The sequence below is a fragment of the Vombatus ursinus genome, unplaced genomic scaffold, assembly GCF_900497805.2.
Source record: "Vombatus ursinus unplaced genomic scaffold, bare-nosed wombat genome assembly UNPS02014894.1, whole genome shotgun sequence".
Lineage (NCBI taxonomy): Eukaryota > Metazoa > Chordata > Mammalia > Diprotodontia > Vombatidae > Vombatus > Vombatus ursinus.
In genome coordinates this window covers 507,266-527,264 of record NW_020954672.1, presented here as the reverse complement: position 1 = coordinate 527,264, position 19,999 = coordinate 507,266, and the positions used below count along the sequence as shown (strand labels likewise).

At 39.5% G+C, this 19,999-nt stretch overlaps 1 protein-coding gene across 1 annotated transcript; it reads left to right on the top strand.

Annotated features, from left to right (window-relative positions):
* Positions 1-8,259: 8,259 nt before the first annotated feature.
* On the top strand, positions 8,260-8,931 carry RNASE10 (ribonuclease A family member 10 (inactive)). Its single transcript, XM_027843009.1, has one exon. It carries the CDS (start codon positions 8,260-8,262, stop codon positions 8,929-8,931), a length of 672 nt encoding a protein of 223 aa, XP_027698810.1.
* The last annotated feature ends 11,068 nt before the right edge of the window (positions 8,932-19,999 follow it).

The window sequence follows — 19,999 nt, the reverse complement described above, 5'->3', positions numbered from 1 at the left end:
AGGTCAGCACAATGGCTCTGTAGACATTCACTTTGGTAGTCAATCTAACACCTCTTCTCTCCCATACTTTCCTATATAGGATATATACAGTATAAATGAAAAGCAATCTCAGAGAGAAAGCACTAGCAACTAAAGGGGGGACAGAAAAGAGGGAACAGAAAGGGGGGAATCCCTCCAAGGCCTCTTACAGAAGATACGATTGGAGTCTTGAAAGAAACCAGAAAATTCAGGAGGCAGAGGTGAGGAGAAAGACCATTCTAGACATAGAGGAGAATGAGGGGAAAGGCCCTGAGCTGGGAAATGGAGGTTTGGAGGAACAGAAAGTATGCCAGTATAACTGGATAGAAGTATCTGTAGAAAGAAGTAAAGAATAAGATGAGTAGAAAGGTAGAGAGGGATTAGATTGTGAAAAGCTTTAAATACCCAACACAGGATTTTACATTTCATGCTAGAAGTAATAGAGAACCACTGGAGTTTGTTGAGTGGGGGCAGGGATGATTGACGTGGTCAGATCTGCTGTAGCATCCGAGGGTCTTAGCAGTGGTTGTCAGTCACCTTCTCCTGATTGGAAGAAGATGATTATAAGGGGACGATGATAAGGATTCAAGCATAATTCATATTTCTACTTTCTCTGCTTTGGCCTTGGAAAGACAGTAAGCAAGAAAGAAGCAAATGGTAGAAGCTAGGATTGAGGAGCCAATTCAGAAAGCTCAGTTTCTCCTTGAGGGACTTGTTAAAAAGAAGAGCTAAAAACCTTCACTTTGATAAATAACTAAAGCAAGTTACAAACCAGGAACTGTATGTCCAGGGTAAAACTATAGGTGAAAGTTAAGGTTTCAGGGTAGCTAGGTGGCCCAGTGGATAGAGCACTGACCCTGTAGTCAGGAGGACCTGAGTTCAAATCCGGCCTTGAACACATAATACTTCCTAGCTGTGTGATCCTGGGCAAGTCACTTAACCCCATTGCCTAGCCAAAAAAAAAAAAAGTTAAGGTTTCTCCTCAGGGCAGAATAGCAAATTGAGGTTATATCAAATCATAATCGACAGTTGATAATCATTATTCATGCATAAGTGTTTGTATTTCCATTTTTAAAATGCTTAATAAATTATATTTTGACTTAATGTGTTGTGGAAAGTTAGCAATTAGCGGTTGGTCAATATTTATGCTATTATTTAATAAAGGCTTATATTTTTACATAAAAATCAAAATTGATTGGATCTGGAGTATATTTCTGCTTCTTCTCAGTTATACATAATTAGGATGCATCTAGGGCCATCTCTAGTCATTTTGACCTATATCTTGCCATGGACCCAGATGGCTCCAAGGGAAAAAGTGAGGCTAGTGACTTTGCACAGTCCTCCTCACTTAAATGCGATTCACTTGCAAGTCATGGCATCACCTTCCTAAGGTAATGGTCCACTTCGAGAAAGAAGGACAAACAACAACCTAATTAGGATGAACCTTAAAGTTTGAACTACGTAGCTAAAGTCACAAATGACTAGCTGGCAGCTGTGGGAATTAAAAATACAGTGCTTAGGATGAAATGATCACACTAAAAGCCTGATTTGTAAATGTTTCTCTTTTTGGACTTTTTAAAAAAATATTTAACAAGCATTTTTCTCTTACTCCTTTCCCCTATAAAAAAAAAAGAAAATTAAAACTCATAATAAATACTAATAGTCAATCAAATCAATTCCCATATTAGCCATGTCCAAACATTTATGTCTCATTCTTCATTGAATCTATGACCTCTCTGTCAGAAAGTGGGTAGAATGCTTTATTATTGGTCCTGGGGAACCATGGTAGGTTATTGGATTGATCAGAATTTTTAAGAATTTCAAAATAGCCTGTCTTTATAGTACTATTATTACTGTATAAATTGGCGTCCTGGTTCTGCTCCCTTCACTCTGCATCTGTTCATACAAGTCATGCCAGATTTATCTGAACTGTCCCTTTCAATTTTTCTTACAGCACTGCAGTATTCCATTATATTCATATACCACACACACTTTGTTCAGCCGTTCCCCAATTTATGGGCATACTTTAGTTTCCAGTTTTTTGCCACAGCTGCTATAAATATTTAGTGTATATGGGTCCTTTTGCTTTTGCTTTGATTTCTCTGAGGTATTGAATTTATAAATCCAAACCTATTAAATGATCCCAAACATAGTATATTCTTGGAAGGATATATTCTCCAGGGTCAATGGGGTAAATCCTACTCTACATTCTACCTGTCTTTTTTCATGTTTCTAAACTAGCACACACAAAACGTGTGAATAACAAAAGGGCCTGACTAAAAGCAAGTTGAAAGCTACAAATAGTTGGCGGCTGCTTCCCAGAGCCTAACTCAATCTCAAACTAATCCTAACCTCTCAACTTGCCTTAATGAGACACTCTGCTTCTCTTTGTTGTAAGTAGTAAACATGTAATACATGCTTGTTAAATGACTGATTGTTTTTGCTATTGATCATATAGCCCTAGAAGGGCTATTCAAGGTGCTATATCAGGTAGAGCCAGGAGGTGGAAGGCTAGGCTCAAGCTGTTCCAACTCATTTGTTTGGTATGCAAGGAGAAAGAGACAAACTGGTGGCTTGCTGTATTAAATCAAAGCACTAAATGGCCCTAGATACTTGTGCCTAAACACTAGATACTAAATCACTTCATTCTTGGAGGGTGCAGGAAATTCTCTTTTTTGCCACCCTCAGTTTTTCTTACTCCTTCTCAAGCTCACTTTCTATGGATATAAAATAACCCAAATGATAATACATAAATCTCTCAAGGTTCAGTCCCCATTGCAATGAAATCTAATCTCTTTCCTAGCTTCATGTGACCCTGAAAAATTAATCAACTACACATTAAAATACATTTTGTAGGGAGGTGGAAAGAGAAGGATATATGGGACACTATGGTGATGTAAAAAATAGAAAATATCAATAAAAATTATTTTAAAGAATAATAACAATATATATTTTGTAAAACAAAATAAAAACTAACAAAGTACAGGATTAGAATTCCAGAATGACTTTCTCTTGTCTTCTGGATAATTTATCTGCAGAGCCATAATCTGGGACATGGTTGATTGGATGTGTGGGCTTGATTCCAAAGAGAGTTAATGTTGAATTGCCTAGTTACCTAAAAAATAGGGGGTGCCCAAATCCTCAGCAAATTCCCATAGGTTGAATTATCTGATTAGCTAGTTGTCAACTTGGAAGGTTCCATATTCAGAGGATAGAATTCAGGACAGATCAGACCCAATTAGAGGGGGGAGTTTGGAAGACCTCGAGTGATAAAGGCAGTCTATGGAGGTGCTGCCCTGGACAGCAAGCCTGCCTAAACCCTAGCGGGAACAACCCAATGCAGAGGCAGACAAAGCAGCCTGGGACAGACAGCCAAGAAGAGAGGCACAGCATTAAACAGGATGCCTTAAAGAAGGAACAACTTGATACCTCATCTACCAAGGCTCATCCCCATCCTGCCCCTACATGTTTACCTCTCTTTTTTTTCTCTCCTCTTTCTGCTTTGTTTCCTTTCTTCTCTCTACTTCCGGTCTTCTTGGACCAGAAAAGCCACTTGAGAAGTAATTCTTGTGATTTGACCAAAAAGCAGCAGAACTCCAAAAGCTAAACGCACACAAGGGGGATCTTTCTCAATATCACCTGGGCTCTGAGGTTTATAAAAGGGAAAGGGGATGTGATTCACACCTTTAACGCAGGTGGTACAGTCACAGATTATACATGATCAGGTTTTCATGTAAAAACAAGCTGTGTCTATGCTCTGATACCTTTATGAGGTTCAAAAATTCTCTTATTGAGTCAAGAAGGAAATAACTCAATTGACCGGTGATGGGGGGGTGGGGAGCACAGAATTAGCCATTATTCTAGAGGCATTGAAAAGATAAATTCTGAGGAGCAGTCAAGGCTTAGAGAAGTTGTGAAGTTAGACCCCTATAGGTGAGGAAGAAGGGATTTAATCTCTCTTCTCTCCCCATGCAGCATGACATCTAACAGCAGAAGGGGAGACACCCCATCCAGCAGTTCAAGAGGGAGAGAGATTTCAGGAACAATGAGACACTGCCTCTAATGGAGAGTGGATAAGTATGGAGGCAAAAGGGCTCACAGACATGCAGTTACCCAGAATCAGAATCAGAGGCAAATAGCACAGATGCACACTCCAGACAGACACTGATACAGGAGAAGCACACCTGAGAACCCAGATGGGCAGCCAGCTAAGCAGAGACGCCCTGTGAGGAGCAAACCCAGCAGGGCAGTGAAGCAGCCTGCCCAACAAGAGACACTGTAGTCAAAGGGAGTTGCATTAGGACTTTGGGAAGAGAGAAGACTTCCAGACCTTGCAATACTAGGGGGTGAGTTGTCTTCACCACACATTTGCTGCACGTATGCTTAATAACTATCTTGCTCTCTGAGTCTGAGTCAACTCTTTCCACCAACTGTATGTGTACTTGCGGGACAATGTGCCCCAAGTTTATGAAAGGAATGTTTTATAGAAACTCTTTTTACTATACTCTCTTAGTGAATTATTTTTTCTAAGAACTAATTGCCTATACTGGTTGATTGATAGGAAACACAAGTGCAGGAGCTCCTGAGCTGTGTTGTTAGGAGTGCAGTTCCATAGGACTCCCCTGGAGCCTAAGGTAGAAGGAGCAGTCGAATTCTGGAAGATATTTAACAACCGCGTCTCTGAAAACATCCAACACTTTTAAGTTTGTTCTGTATCATCAATATTTTCTCCATCATTTTCTTACCAACAAAACAATAAATCAAGGTCTGATTTGTAGCATTTGATGATTTCTGTGATGTATGTAATCACACTGAAAATTTATTCATTGGCTCTCTTGAGCAAGTTCTAGCTGACTTCAGCACAGCTCTGAACAAATTAGACTGAGGTATAAACAAATGACTGTCATCAGATCCTTTCCTGAAGCCAAGTTTCAGTAGGGGAAGATGAACTGGTCATGCAAACTGAGGAAGTAAATATTGCTGATTTTTACTTCTGCCTTAGGATCTGCCCTGTAACCACCTACTGGGAAAGAAATTGATAGAGATGACTGATAAACTAATTTATACAAAAGTATCCTTGATTTCTGAGAAGACTAGACAGCTCTCTGTTGGAAATGTTAGAGAAGAGATTAATGTTTTCTCCAAAGATTGGAGGCCCCTTCCAATTTGGGTATTCAATGATTCTAAAGCCTTCTCTTGAATTCATTCTTAAATTTCTACTAACTCCTACTTCACCTGCATCAGATATTTACTAGCTGTATGTCTCTGCACAAGTCAGTTTACCTCTATCTGTCTCAGTTGCTTCATCTCTGTGATGGGGAAAACAATAGAACCTCCTTCACAGAGTTGTTGTGAGGATGAAATGAGTTAACATATGTAAATCACTTTGTAAACCTTAAAATGTTATTATTATTTCATGCCAAAAAGAACAATATAGTCATATTGCAAAGACTGAAAATATTAGAGATCAACTTACAAATCCCTTTATAGACAACACTAATGGTCCTTGGACCACAGTTTGAAGACCCTGGCCCTATGTCTCAAATCCCGATCATTAGTTTTAAGACCTAAGCAAGTCATTTAACTTATCTGAGCGTCAGTATCCCCATTTGTAAATTCAGGATGCTATTTGTCTTCTTTACTTCAAAGGGCCCTTGTGAAAATCAAATGAGTGAATGCTTATTGGGGCACCCTCTAGCAAGTTTCCTGAAATTTCAAGTCTTTGAGAATTTTCTGGGAGCCTAAGTAATTAGGCTTATGATCCTGCTTATAAGATCACACAGCTAGTATGTGTTAGAGATAGGTTTTGTGAGCTCCAAGACCAGATTTCTATCTACTATGGCATCCTAACTCTCAACAATCATGAAACCTGTGGTTTCATTGATATATGGCACTCCCAGTAAGGGAAACTTCCTCTACCAACTTGGTACCTTCTCTGCAACATATAATCTAGGACAGAGTGCCCTGACCTAAAGCAGTGAGGGCTTAAGTGATTTGCCCAGAGTCACACAACCAGTATGTGTCAGAGACAAAATTTAAACCCCGATCAAAAATAAAAAATAAAAAATTTGAACCCTGGTCTAACTGATTCCTAGGCCAGCTCTCTAACCATCATGCCATGATACCCCTATAATATATTTTCTCAAACTGGAAAGCCAGATAACCATAACGGACAGTTAAATTGAGTGACCACCAAAAGGCCTGGTTTCCCCCAGAAAAAGAATTAAACTAACAAGAGCTAAAGAGAATATAGAAAACATTTAAATTCAGGTGTGTGGCTACAGGTCGGCCACAAACAAGAGAGCTGTGGGGGTGTAAGCAAGGAGCAGAACTGTCTAATGATTGAAGAGTTGCCAGTCATTTTCCAGTCTTGGATCATTTCCCTTCTTGATGATCAGATGTGTTTCAGCCTCCAAATGGCCTAATTTTATAGAATTTGTGGGGGTAGGAGCAAGAACAGGCTGAGAATATACCCAGAGAGCTGGGAGGTAAGGGGGTGGAAGGAGGGGACAGAACTGTATATAAGGATAAATACTAAACCAGGAGATTCATTAGTGTCCTCTGTAGCTCAGCTTCAGCATCTGATAAAGGGAAGGAAACCCTAGGTGGGAAGGGAGACTCCAGGGAGGATAAAAGGGGAGAGGCACGAAATTGAAGAGAGCCTTGGAAGCTATTCCAGTGCTCAGGTAAGTTACATCAGTACTGAGAGTACTGGAAGAAATACCATCTTAGACGCAAGGGACCAGCCTGTGGAGGTCTGCCTTGGATTCAGAGCTAAATGCACCTTTACTCAGCTGTCTTTAGATTTGGTAAGCAAGGCAACCCCGCACTAGCTACCCTACATCCCCTATCCTACCTTGGGGTTGGCTGAAGTTCAAATATAACTGGATAAAGAATAGTTTATCAGCTGTAGAAGCGTCCTCGAGGCAAGACCTAACTCTAACAAGCATTATCTGGTCCTGACATATAAAAGTAAATATTCCCCTCCCTGAATTGGCTTGGAGATATGGAATAGATAAGAGTGAAGGGAGCTTCTTCTTGCATTTGAGGTGGGGTAGGGGGTAGATTTCACAAGGAAAAATTGCAAGAAAAATAAGCATACAATAGCTTCATCTACATATAGGATCATAAGTATTATTGCTGAATGGGATCATTTAATCTAACAGTCATTTTACAGTTGAGAAAACTAAGGCCCAGAAAAACTGAGTGACTTTTCCAAAATAAGGAAAATAGTATTAGAACAAAGACCAGAAACCATGGTGTTTAGAAACCAAGCCAGTGTTTTTTCCAAACACTTCGCAGTCTCCCATTATAGTTCTCTATACAGAGTGAGGTTTGGAACTGGTTTCCCTATTGCTGAGGATATTTCTCAGATGTTAAAAAGGTAAGGTTAAAAAGATTTGCTCCAAGCGAGAGGAAAAAAATAAAACCTACCCTCACAGAATCTTGTTTCATTCAACCCTCAGAGCTTTGGAATTTATGATCCCAGGTTTACATTCTCACTAGACTGTGATTGTAATCTTGCTGAAGAGAAGTACATTTGTATGAATTTATGTTACCCCTGGCCTTCTACCTTGGGGTTGTTGTAGTCATCTATGTTTTAAGGGAATACTTGGGTGACTTCTGTTTTTCCCCTCTAAGGTACTGCATGTAGATAAAGTCTCAACTTCACCTATTCCCACTAATTTCCAACTCTAGCCCCTGTCAACTATAGAATAAAGACATTTCGTAGAGCCTCTTCGACCTGAGAAAGAGGCAGATCTTGTTTCTGTAGAAACCATACCACAAGACCTGGGGAGGGAAAGGCCCCAGAACTGTGATAGAATGTCTTGGGTCAGCATAGGCTATAGTAGAAAGGCCACTGGATCTTGAGTCAGAGGAGCTGGATTCATAATCCTCTAATGCTTACCACCTGTGTGACCCTAGGCAAAACATTTAACCTCCCTGTGCCTCTGTTTCCTCATCTGTAAAATGAGGAGGTTGGAGGAAATCATTTCTAAAGTCCCAGTTCCAAGGTCATGACCTGAAGATTCCAAAGTAAGGTCAGAAAGTAGAGTAGAAAGAATTACAAATATGTGAAACATAAGGAGATGGGTATTTTGTCATGTGTGGATGAGGGAATGTGGGGAAGGAAGACACCAAGGGACAGACTGGGAGAATGTGGGGAGATAAGTGTCTAAAAAAAACATATTCGTACCTCTCTTCTCTCCCTCTATCTCCCTTTCTTGTCTCATAGGAAAAATGAAGTCAGTCCTGCTGCAGACCTTTCCTGTGATGCTGCTGCTGCTGCTGCTGCTGCTGGGGCTAGGGCTGGGCCTGGGCCTGGGGCTTTGGCTGGCTTCCACAAAGCTAGAGGACGGCCAGGAGTTGCTGAACCAGCTCTGGGACAGTGACTCATGGGAAGAGGCAGAGACCACAGAGGATATAGGAGGCTTCAAAGCTACACAACTGCAGGAGTCTGGCAAGAATGACATGCTATTGGATGAGGTGAAAATGTCATTGGCAGAGGCCAGCGAAAAGGATGTTACTGGCCATGCAACACCAGTAACTGAGGAGTTGTTTCAACAGGAGGCTCTATTCTACTCTAGGCAGCTCAAGAATGATGGGGGCTGCGATGTCATGATGGCCCAGAAGTTATCAGGGCCGAAGGGCACCTGTAAGGAGAAGCATATCTTCATCCATGAGAGCTCTGACAAAGTCAGAGCCATCTGTGCCACCCCAAACATTCCTTGTAAGGAAAAGGGGAATAACTGTCACCAGAGCAGAGAACCTTTGCAATTGACTATCTGCCAACTGATGTACAACATGGGCTCTTCCCATAAGTGCAAATACCAAAGTGTTCCCGTGACCATGAACATAATCATCACCTGTGATGAGATGAACCCCCGGACTTTCAAAGAACATGCTTCATGATGCAAGCATCTCTTCTCCTTTTTCCTATTTGTTCTCACCCTAAGGATATAGAAAAATTGACTCCAGATCCTAATGAGAAATATATAGATTATCTAGTCCACCCCTCTCACTTGAAATGAAATCATGTTTGTAAAAAGTACTTAGTGCAGTACCTGACACATAATAGGTACTGTATAAATATTTACTCTCCCCCACCTTCCTTTCCCTTTCCCTTCCTAAATCAATAAACTGAGGTCAAGGAACTTCAAGAGAATTGCCCAAAATTCTCTTCCTTCTCTTCCCACCCCATCTACATACACACATCGTAGGAAGGCCCTGGGAAGAAGTGCCGACAAAATGAGTTCTCACCCTCTCTGCTTTTATCACCCCTTCAGCAATCACCCTAGTGAGTGTCTTCTAGAAAGTGGGGCATACCTTTGACCTTTGGGAAGATGGAGGTAAGAGAAGCAAAGCCATTAAGTTTCTTTTTTTCTGTTGGTATGGGAGGTAATGAAAAGGCAGGTCCGGTGTTGGGACTCTACCCCTGCCAAACCTCTTCTCTCAATCCAGGAACAGGTATAAATGGTGGAGAACTCTCACCCTAGTCTTGATCTCCTGAGTTTCTATTTCAGGAGAAACTTGGGTTTGGTTAAAATCGAGATAAACTGAGTCTCTTTGCTTTTGCTGCAATTAAAATGGTTATGATTGTGTGACAACTATAGGTGGGTAGTAATTTCACATAGGGAACCAAAATCAGTTCCATTTTAACCAATCCATAAGTAATGATAGTATCTCTCTTATATTAAAGGAATAATCAAGTAATATAAAAATTAGATAATCTGATTTTATGCTATTGATTCAAACAAGAATGTAGACATTTAGGGGAGGGTTCCAGTGAGTGCCTAGTTGTACTGTTCATGGTTGGCTATTAGTGTGAAACTCTATAGAAGTAATTCTTGAAAAAAAAATGTGAAGGAAGGTGGCATAGCAGTAGCAAAAATCAAATTGCATTACAAAGCAGGAATCATCAAAACAATATGGTACTGGCTGAGAAATGGAGTGGGAAGATCAGTGGAATAGATTAGGTACAAATGCATAGTAGTAAATGACCATAGCAATCTAGTGTTTGACAAACCCAAAGATCCAAGATTTGGGGACAAGAAATCACTATTTGACAAAAATTACTGGGAAAACTAGAAAGCAATTTGCAGAAACCAGGTATAGACTAATATATCATACCATATACTGAGATAAGGTTAAAATTAACAAGTGATTTATACACAAAGGATGATATCATAAGCAAAAAAGGGGAGAAGGGAATACTTTTCATGTCAAAGTTATGGAAAAGGGAAGAATTTATGACCAAACAAGAAACAGAGAGTATTATGGCTATAAAATGGACAATTTTGATTACATCAAGTAAAAAACTTTTGCACAAACAAAACCATAACCAAGATTAGGAAGGAAAGCAAGAGATGGGGGGAAGGGAGCACAGAATTTTTTACAGTGAGTTTCTCTAGTAAAGACCTCATTTCTCAAATATATAGGGAAACTGAGTCAAATTTATAAGAATATGAGTCATTCTCCAAGTTATAAATGGTCAAAGTATATGAACAGATAGTTTTTAGAAGAAGAAATCAAAGCTATCTATAGTCACACAAAAAAATGTTCTAAATCAAAATTGATTAGAGCAATGCAAATTAAAACAACTCTGAGGTACTACCTCCTACCTATCAGACTGGCTAATATGACAGAAAGGAAAATGACAAATGTTAGAGGGGATGTGGAAAAATAGGAACACCAATGCACTGTTGGTGGAGTTGTGAACTTAACCAACCATTCTGGAGAGCAATTTGGAACTATGCCCAAAGCACCATAAAACTGTGCATGACCCAGCAATACCACTACTAGGTCTGTACCCCCAAAGAGGTCAAAGAAAAAATAAAATGTACACAAATATTTATAGCAGCTTTTTCTGGTGGCAAAGAATTGGAAATTAAAGGAATGCCCATCAATTGGGGAATGGCTGAACAAGTTGTAATATATGACTACGATGGAATACTATTGTGCTGTAAGAAATGACGAGCAGGCACATTTCAAAAAAACCTGGAAAGACTTACATGAACTGATGCAAAGTGAAATGAGCAGAACTAGGAGAACATTGTACACAGTAATAGCAATACCGTATAATGATCAACTGTGAATGACTTAATGATCTAAAACAATTCTAAAGACATGATGAAAACTGCTATCCACCAGAGAAAGAATTAATAGAGTCTGAATGCAGACTGAAGCATTTTTTTTGTACTTTATTATTATTGGAGGTTTTTTGGTCTGTGCTTTCTTTTGCAACATGGCTAATGTGGAAATGTTTTGTGTGACTGCACATGTATAATCTATATTAAATTGCTTCTCTTCTTAAGGAGGGGAGAGGGAAGGAAGAGAAAGAGAGAATTTGAAACTCAAATTTTAAAAAATGAATGTTAAAAAATGTTTATTTGAGTTGTGGTATATGAATGTAATGGAATACTATTGTGCTATAAAAAAAGATGAGCAGGTAGACTTCAGAAAAACCTGGAAAGGCTTATATGAACTGATGCTGAGCAAAATGAGCAGAACCAAGAGAGCATTATACACAGTAACAGCCACATTGTGTGATTACTAATTTGTATAGACTTGATTCTTCTCAGCAGCGCAAGGATCTAAGACAACTCCAAAAGACTCACAATGGAAAATGCTATCCACATCCAGAGAAAGAACTATAGACTCTGAATACATATGGAAGCATACTATTTGCTCTCCTCTTTTGCTGCTTTGTTTTATTGCTTCATTCTTGTGGTTCCTCCCCTCAGTTCTAACTATTCTTTACATCATGACTAATGGAAAAATATACTTAATATGAATGTATAAGTAGAACCTATATCAGATTGCATGCCATCTTGGGAAGGGGGGAGGAAAAGGGAGAAAATTTAAAACTCAAAATCTTATGGAAATGAATGTTAAAAACTAAAAATAAATTAATTAATTATTAATTTTTTAATGTTTGTATGTAATTGAGAAAACATGTAAAAATAAATTTTTTAAAAACTGTTTAAAAAAAATAATCCTTACCAAAGAACAGATTCTTCCTAGACTTTTCCCCTATCCCTCTCACCACTGCCCACTAAAGGAATGACCTTTTGATAAGACAATAACACTTGGTTTGCCAGGGTTCATAACCTGAGCTCCATGAACTTTTTAAGTTATATATATTGAAAATATATTTCAATACAATTAGTTTCCTTTGTAATCCCTTGTATTTTATTTTAGGTATTTAAAAACATAATTCTGAGAAGTGGTCCACAGGTTTCACCAGATTGCCAATGTACTCCATGACATACAAAAAAAAGGTTGAAAACCTTTGGTTTAGAGCATCCTTAGCACTCTTAATGGTATGTTTTATTTATGTATGCATATGTCCTATTTTCCTTCCAGACTGTGGTCCTTCCTATAAAGACATGAACCTTGACTTACCCAAACTTTATATGTGGCTGGTGGTGAAATGGATAGCAAGCAGAGCCTGGAATCAGGAAGACTTGAGTTCAAATCTGGCCTCAAACAATTACTAGCTATGTGACCATAGGCAAGTAATTTACCTAGTTTCCTAATTTGTAAATGGAATAAACAATAGCACCTACCTCAAAAGGCTGCTGTGAGGATCAAATGAGATGATATTTGTAAAAGCACTTAGCAAAGGGCCTGAAACTTAAAAAAAGTTAGCACCTAAAGAAATAGTAGGTACTAAAGAAATGCTTATTTACTTCTTCCTTGCTAACACATCTCCTTGTATACAATAAGTACTTAAAAATACTTTTAAAATTGATGGTCAATAACTGGACCATGAAAAAAAATTTCTATTCAGAGGCCGAGGAATCCAAAATTTTCCAAGAAAAAGTGAGGGTTTAAGGTTGGTTAATTGGCCTAGGTGTAGAGAAACTTGAATCCTAAGAGAAAGCCTTACTATAACCACAGGCAGGTCTACAGAAGGACATAATATACAAATCAGTTAAATAAAGCCCTAGGTCACTTTTTCTTTAAAAGGTGGACTTCAGAAAAACCTGCAAAGGCTTATATGAACTGATGCTGAGCAAAATGAGCAGAACCAAGAAAACATTATACACAGTAACAGCCACATTGTGTGATAGTAAATACAAAATAGTATTATACATACTAGTATTTGTATAGTATCAGTATAATATTACAAATACAAAATAGTATTACAAATTATAAATATAAAATACAAAGTAAATACAGAAGAGTACATGGAGTTCCAAGAGTATACATGTGGGTCACTCTGCAAATGTGCCTCTCTCCCTACCTCTCTTCCAATGAATTCCTGCATTTCTTGTAGCTGTAGCATCCCTCTCTGAGGCAATTCCTCCAATTGGGTACTTGTACCCACAAGCATCTTGGGGTACTAAAGGGTGGCTAACTATTTTCTTCTTTCAGAGTTCTAGGAGCAACCCTTAGAAGGTGGAGTTTCTAGTACTACATCAATAGTTAGCCAGTAGACCAGGTCTGCACAACATACAGCTCTTGGGCTACTTGTGGCCCATCAAAGGTTTTCAGGATGCCCATGAAAAATGTAGAGGATGCAAAAGAAAATAAAGATGCAATGAGTTCTTTGTCTGCGCCCCACTTAACCCGCCTTCTACTAGTTACTATTGTGTCCATCATGTAATTTGGCAGATGGGTCCCCACTGTTCACTTTCTCCTGTTTAAGTGACCCACAGCAACTAACCATCATCTGTCTGTTTCTAGTCTGAAAGGAATGCTGTTTTTGGTCATTACTGGTGTTGAACAGGGATGAAGTGAGTGCAGCCACTCATCAATACAGCTGACTCCCACTATGTGATGAGTGCCAACAACACGAGGGCTTCTTTCCTACCCTTGCTGTATGATAGCCCTCCAAGTTACATGAGTGTCTGGCACTCTCTCTAAGGTCAGACACTCAGTTCAGTATTTCTTTATATGTGAGCAGTTGCTGTGGAGATTTTTTGGTTCTAACATTTAAGTTTTTGGGGTGACTTTGTAAAATGGGTGATAAAAAGAAATAGAAGATCAAATCAGAACATAGAGTGCTTAATCTGGAGTGGACAAATAGATATTTGTTTACTTCCATGAGAGATAAAATATTGTGACTTGTTTGCTGAGAAGTAATAGCTGTTCCAAAGGAACACAATCTTCATCGCCATTTTGAATCGCTATTATGTCATCCTGACATAAGCAAATTGGACACCAACGAAAAACAAATTAAAATATCCAAGTTGTTGAAAAATCACAGTGGGGAATAACAGTTTTTCAAGAAATTAAACTGTGAAAATGAGGTGGCTACTAAGGTTAGTTTTCAGATTTCTAAAGAAATTGCTGGGGACGGAGACAAAATGGTGGAGTAAAAGCAGTGACTTGCTTGAGCTCTCCCCCAAACTCCTCCAAATACCTGTAAAAAAATTACTCTAAACAAATTATGGAGCAACGGAACCCACAAAAAGACAGAGTGAAACAAATTTCCAGCCCAAAACAACCTGGATGTTTGATAGGAAAGGTCTGTTGCACCAGACTGGAAGAGGAGCACAGTTCAGCATGGGCCAGACAGGCAAAGACAAGGCCTGAGCAAACCTGGAGCAGGCCTCAGGAGACTGAATCACAGGCAGCCACGGCAGTTTCCAGTCTTCTCAACCCACAAACATCAAAGACAACTTAGAAGGTCAGTGGGAAAGGTGTGCTGGACCTGGGTGAGAGAGAAGCACGGTCCAATCTTGGCCCTAGTGCAGACCCCAGGTGGTAGCCCCAGTGACAGCAGCTGTTTCTGGAGCTCTTGGCCCACAGAAGGTGGGGAGATTGAGAGGCTGATCAGAGTGGGATTGCAGGGATCTCTTTGCTGGTGCTGAGGCAGAATTCTTTTGCTTTGCCCATGCTTGGATCTGGGTCACAGTCCTAGGTCTCAGTCTTGGGGTGAGGAGGAGTGCTGGTGTGGCAGAGCTTGTGGCAGCAGTGTAGAGGAATCCTCCTCACAGTTCCAAGGCAGAAAAGAGTGCTTGTGATCACTCATAGATCAGAACACAGATCAGAAAAGGAGTAAACACCTATCCTTTGATCATACTACCTTGGAAGAACTAAAAATTTATAGGTCTCCAAAACTATCTCTGACAACAAAACTCCTGAAGCTTGGGAAAGTACATCCTCCACACTGAAAGCAGACCCCTACCTTAACAAAGAGTTAAAAAGTCAAGTAATTGATTGGGAACACAAACAAACAGTGGAAAAAAATTCAGGCTATAGAATCTTGCTTTGATGACAAAGAAGATCAAAGCATAGAACCAGAAGAAGACAACAAAATCAAAGTTCCTACATCTGAAGCCTCCAAGAAAAATATGAATTGGTCTCAGGCTGTGGAAGAGCTCAAAAAGGATTTTGAATATCAAGTAAAAGAAGTAGAGGAAAAATTGGGAAGGGAAATGAGAATGATGAAAGAAAATCATGAAAAATGAGTCAACAGCTTGCTAAAGGAGACCTAAAAAAATACTGAAGAAAATAACACCTTAAAAAAATAGACTAACCCAAATGGCAAAAGAGGTCCAGAAAGCCAATGAGGAGAATGCCTTAAAAATCAAAGTTGGCCAAATGGAAAAGGAAGTCTAAAAGCTTACTGAAAAAAATACTTCCTTAAAAATTAGAATAGAGCAAAGGGAAGCCAATGACTCTATGAGAAATCAAGAAATTATAAAACAAGACCAAAAGAATGAAAAAATAGAAGACAATGTGAAATATCTCATTGGAAAAACAACTGACCTGGAAAATAGATCCAGGAGAGATAATTTAAAAATTATTGGACTACCTGAAAATTATGATCAAAAAAAGAGCCTAGACATCATCTTTCAAGAAATTATCAAGGAAAACTGCCCTGATATTCTAGAACCAGAGGGTAAAATAGAAATTGAAAGAATCCACTGATCACCTCCTGAAAGAGATCCCAAAAGGAAAATTCCTAGGAATATTATAACCAAATTCCAGAGTTCCCAGGTCAAGGAGAAAATATCGTAAACAGCCAGAAAGAAGCAATTCAAGTACTGTGGAAACACAATCAGGATAACACAAGATTTAGCAGCTTGTACATTAAGGGACTGGAGGGCTTGTAATATGATATTCCGGAGGTCAAAAGAGCTAGGATTAGAACCAAGAATCAACTACCCAGCAAAACTGAGTATAATTCTTCAAGGAGAAAAATGGACATTTAGTGAAATAGAGGACTTTCAAGTATTCTTGATGAAAAGACCAGAGCTGAATAGAAAATTTGACTTTCAAATGCAGGAGTCAAGAGAAGCATGAAAAAGTAAACAGGAAAGAGAAATCACAAGGGTCTTATTAAGATTGAACTGTTTACATTCCAACATGGAAAGATGATATTTGTAACTCATGAGACCTTTCTCAGTATTAGGGTAGTTGGAGGGAATACATGCATATATATTCCCTCCAGCTACCCTATATATATATATGTGTGTGTGTGTGTGTGTGTGTGTGTGTGTATACATATAAAGACAGAGGGCACAGCTGAATATTAAGGTATGATATCTAAAAAAAAATTAAGGGGTGAGAGAAGATTGTGCTGGGAGGAGAAAGAGAGAGGTAGAATGGGGTAAATTATCTCACACAAAAGAGGCAAGAGAAAACTTTTATGGTGGAGGTGAGGGGGGGGTGAGAGGGAATGAGCAAACCTTACTCTCATTAGATTTGACTTAAGGAGAGAATAACATACACACTCAATTGGGTATGGAAATCTATCTTACCCTACAGGAGAACAGGGAGGAAGGGAATAAGAGAGAGGGGGAAGATGATAGAATGCAGGGCAGATTGGGGGAGGGGTAATCAGAAGCAAATACTTTTGAGAAGGGACAGGGTCAAAGGAGAGAGTAGAACAAATTAGGGGCAGGATAGGATGGAGGGAAAAATAGTCTTCCACAGCATGACTATTACGGAAGTGTTTTGCATGACTACACATATTTAACCTATACCGAATTGCTTGCCTTCTCAATAAGGGTAGTTGGGGAAGGAGGGAGGGAGGGAGGGAGGGAGGGAGAGAATTTGGAACTCAAAGTTTTAAAAATGAATGTTAAAAATTGTCTTTACATGCAACTGGGAAATAAGATATACAGGCAAGGGGATAAAGAAATCTGTCCTGCCCTACAGGAAAATAGAAAGGGAAGGGGATAAGAGAAGGAGGAGGGGTTGATAGAATGGAGGGAAGATTGGGGGAAGGGGTATTCAGAATGCACACCAATTTGGGGTGGGGGAGGGGAGACATGGGGAGAAAATTTGGAACTCAAAATCTTGTGGAAGTGAATGTTGAAAACTAAAAATAAATTAATTATTAAATTTTCTAAAAAAGTGCTACTGCTGGGAAGTCTTTTACTGAAGGTGACTTCATAAAGAAGTGTTTGCTGATTGCAGTGTCTGGATTATATCCCAATAAAAAAGTGTTTTTGAGAATATAAGTTTGTCCCTTATGACCTTGCATTGAAGAGTAGCTGATGATAAACTGATTGCTGACAAGAAGTGTAATACATCCCATCAACTAAATGTAAACAGTAAGAAAACCTCAAAAATGTATTAAAACTTGTACCACTTAGCAAAGTAATTTTTTAACATTAGTGTGATTTCATGATAAAAATCTTAAGTAATAAGTGTAATTAATTGATATTAATTGAAATTTCTCCTTGTAATATGGTTTATTTGTAAAATAGTTTAATCATTAATTATACCTTTACTTGGAAAATGAGCTGCTAAAAACCTATCTGCGGCCCAAAGAAGTTTAGCCTATTTTAATTTTGGGCCCTACCTACTGCCAAGTTGTGCAGCTCTGCAGTAATCAACAATTAGCTTTTAGAAAAGTAATTTATTAAAAAGTTATAGCAAGAGTTGGTATAAAACAATCCACCAAAATCCTGAGGTTTGCTGTCCCACAGACAGACACAGAGTCCATGGGGGAGAGTGGGCTAGTGCCTTAAGGGCACTTAAGGCTGATGAGGCATACACAGGGAGAACTAGTGTGGCAGGAGTTCCTCCAGACTCCTGTAGCTGGAAGTACTTCCCCATCTCACCCCCAGCTTTCTATGAGAGGCATTAGTGTCTGGTGGCATTCCACTGGGTTGGCTCCACAAAAAGTGAAACATCTCTATTAGACAGGTGGGTCCACTATGAAACTGAACAAATCTGCTATTAGGCTATGCTACTCTCCTGGCTGCTGAACTGGCTATTCTTTTTGTGGGCTGAGTTTTTTTGCTGCCAGCTGGTTCATCAGCCATAGCCCCTCCTGTCATTAATGGAGATCTGGACCTCCCAAGCTCACAAAGTCACTGCCACTGCCTCCACCTTGGATTACTCATTCACGTAGGATTGGGAAAGAACAAATACCAATGACAGTGGTGGCCATGGGCTCACAGTCACCATGGCAGGGTGGGAGGGGAGATAGGACAGTCCTCCCAAATGGCTCTAGTGGAGGCAGGGAGGTGGAATGCAAAGTAGTACTGCCTCCTGAAGGAAAGAGAGCATAAGAAGGGTAGGTCAGCAGTAAAAAGCGGGTCATCTCTTTTGCATAACCACTCAGAGCTGATTCAGCACCCCTTGTATTATCATTTCTTCTCACTCTATGGGCAACTACAAGACTTTTTTGTCTTTAAGCAGTATTAACTCCTAGTCATCATAGTTGGAAAACAGATTCTCCTGAGATTTCACATTCACTTAGACTGAAACCAGGATAGAAATATATGGGCATACTTCAAGGACTACCTCCTCCACCTTCCTATCACTCCCCTCCCCCCTCAAGAAATTGTAGATTATTTAGATATCTATGAATGTAGAAGCAACATGTTTGGATGAAAGAATGTGGAATAGGTGAAGAAAACCAAGGAAAAGAATGTAAATCTTAATAAACTGTCATTCTGTTTCAATTAGTGTGATTTGTCCCTAACACTTTCTCTCCTCATCTTACATATTTGAGAGCATTGTTTGGCTGATAGCAATGTTATTTCAACAACTACTTGGAGGTCTCTGAAATTTGATTCTTTCTCCCTCTTATTTTCATCTCTACCTGGAACTGCTGCTGTAAGAACTGAACCCCTGAAAGGACAAATACAGAGGGCTTAAGGGATCAACTGCTGAAATGTCCGTATAGAGATATCAGGGCAAGGGGAGAGCAGGTAGAGTGTAAACCAAATAGTGTTTGAGCTGGGGAAAGCATACAGGTGTCCTGGCCCTGGAATATCTCCTTATTCAGAGAAAAGGAGAGGAGCATGTTAGGGGGACTGAACAGGGGCATTGAGGTATAATGAAAAGAAGCACTTAGTGACATGTGATGGCAGAGCATTTGTGTTCAAACCCTGTCTCTGCTATTCACTACCCATGTGACCTTAAGACACGTAACCCATCTGAGCTTTTATTCTATCACCTATAAAACTAGAGAACTTAATGATTAGGTCCCTTCCAGCTCCAATTTCTAAGATTTAAAATCCTATGACTCATCAGAACTTGCTTCTGAGATGCCCATTTCCCCTAGTCCTCTTCACTCTCTAAGAGACAGGACCAAAAGAGGTAAAAGTGAAACAAAATAAATTTGATGGAGTTGGAGTCAAGACAGCAGAGCAGAGGCAGTAATATAATCCAAGCTCTTCCAACATTTCCCTCCACACAACTTTAAAATAATGCATCAAATCAAATTCTGGAGTGGCATAGACAACAAAAGGTCAAGGAGAGACATTTTTTCTAGCTAAGATAACTTAGGAGGTCTGAAGGAGAGGCCTGTGACATTGGGGTTAGGGCTGGCCCAGAGCCCATACTGGGGCAACACCAGCAGTGGGTCTTGGAGGCAGTTGTGAGAGCAGTAGCAGCAGAAGAAGCTTCAGGAGCTCTCAGACCAAAGATGGTGATTGGAAGTGGTCAGAAAGAGATTACAGGGGATGTTTGTGATGACACTGAGCACAGAACCAGGTGTTGTTTGGCATTGTCAAACCCTGAACAAAGAGCCACCGAAGTTATGCAGTAAGTTAAGTCTGAA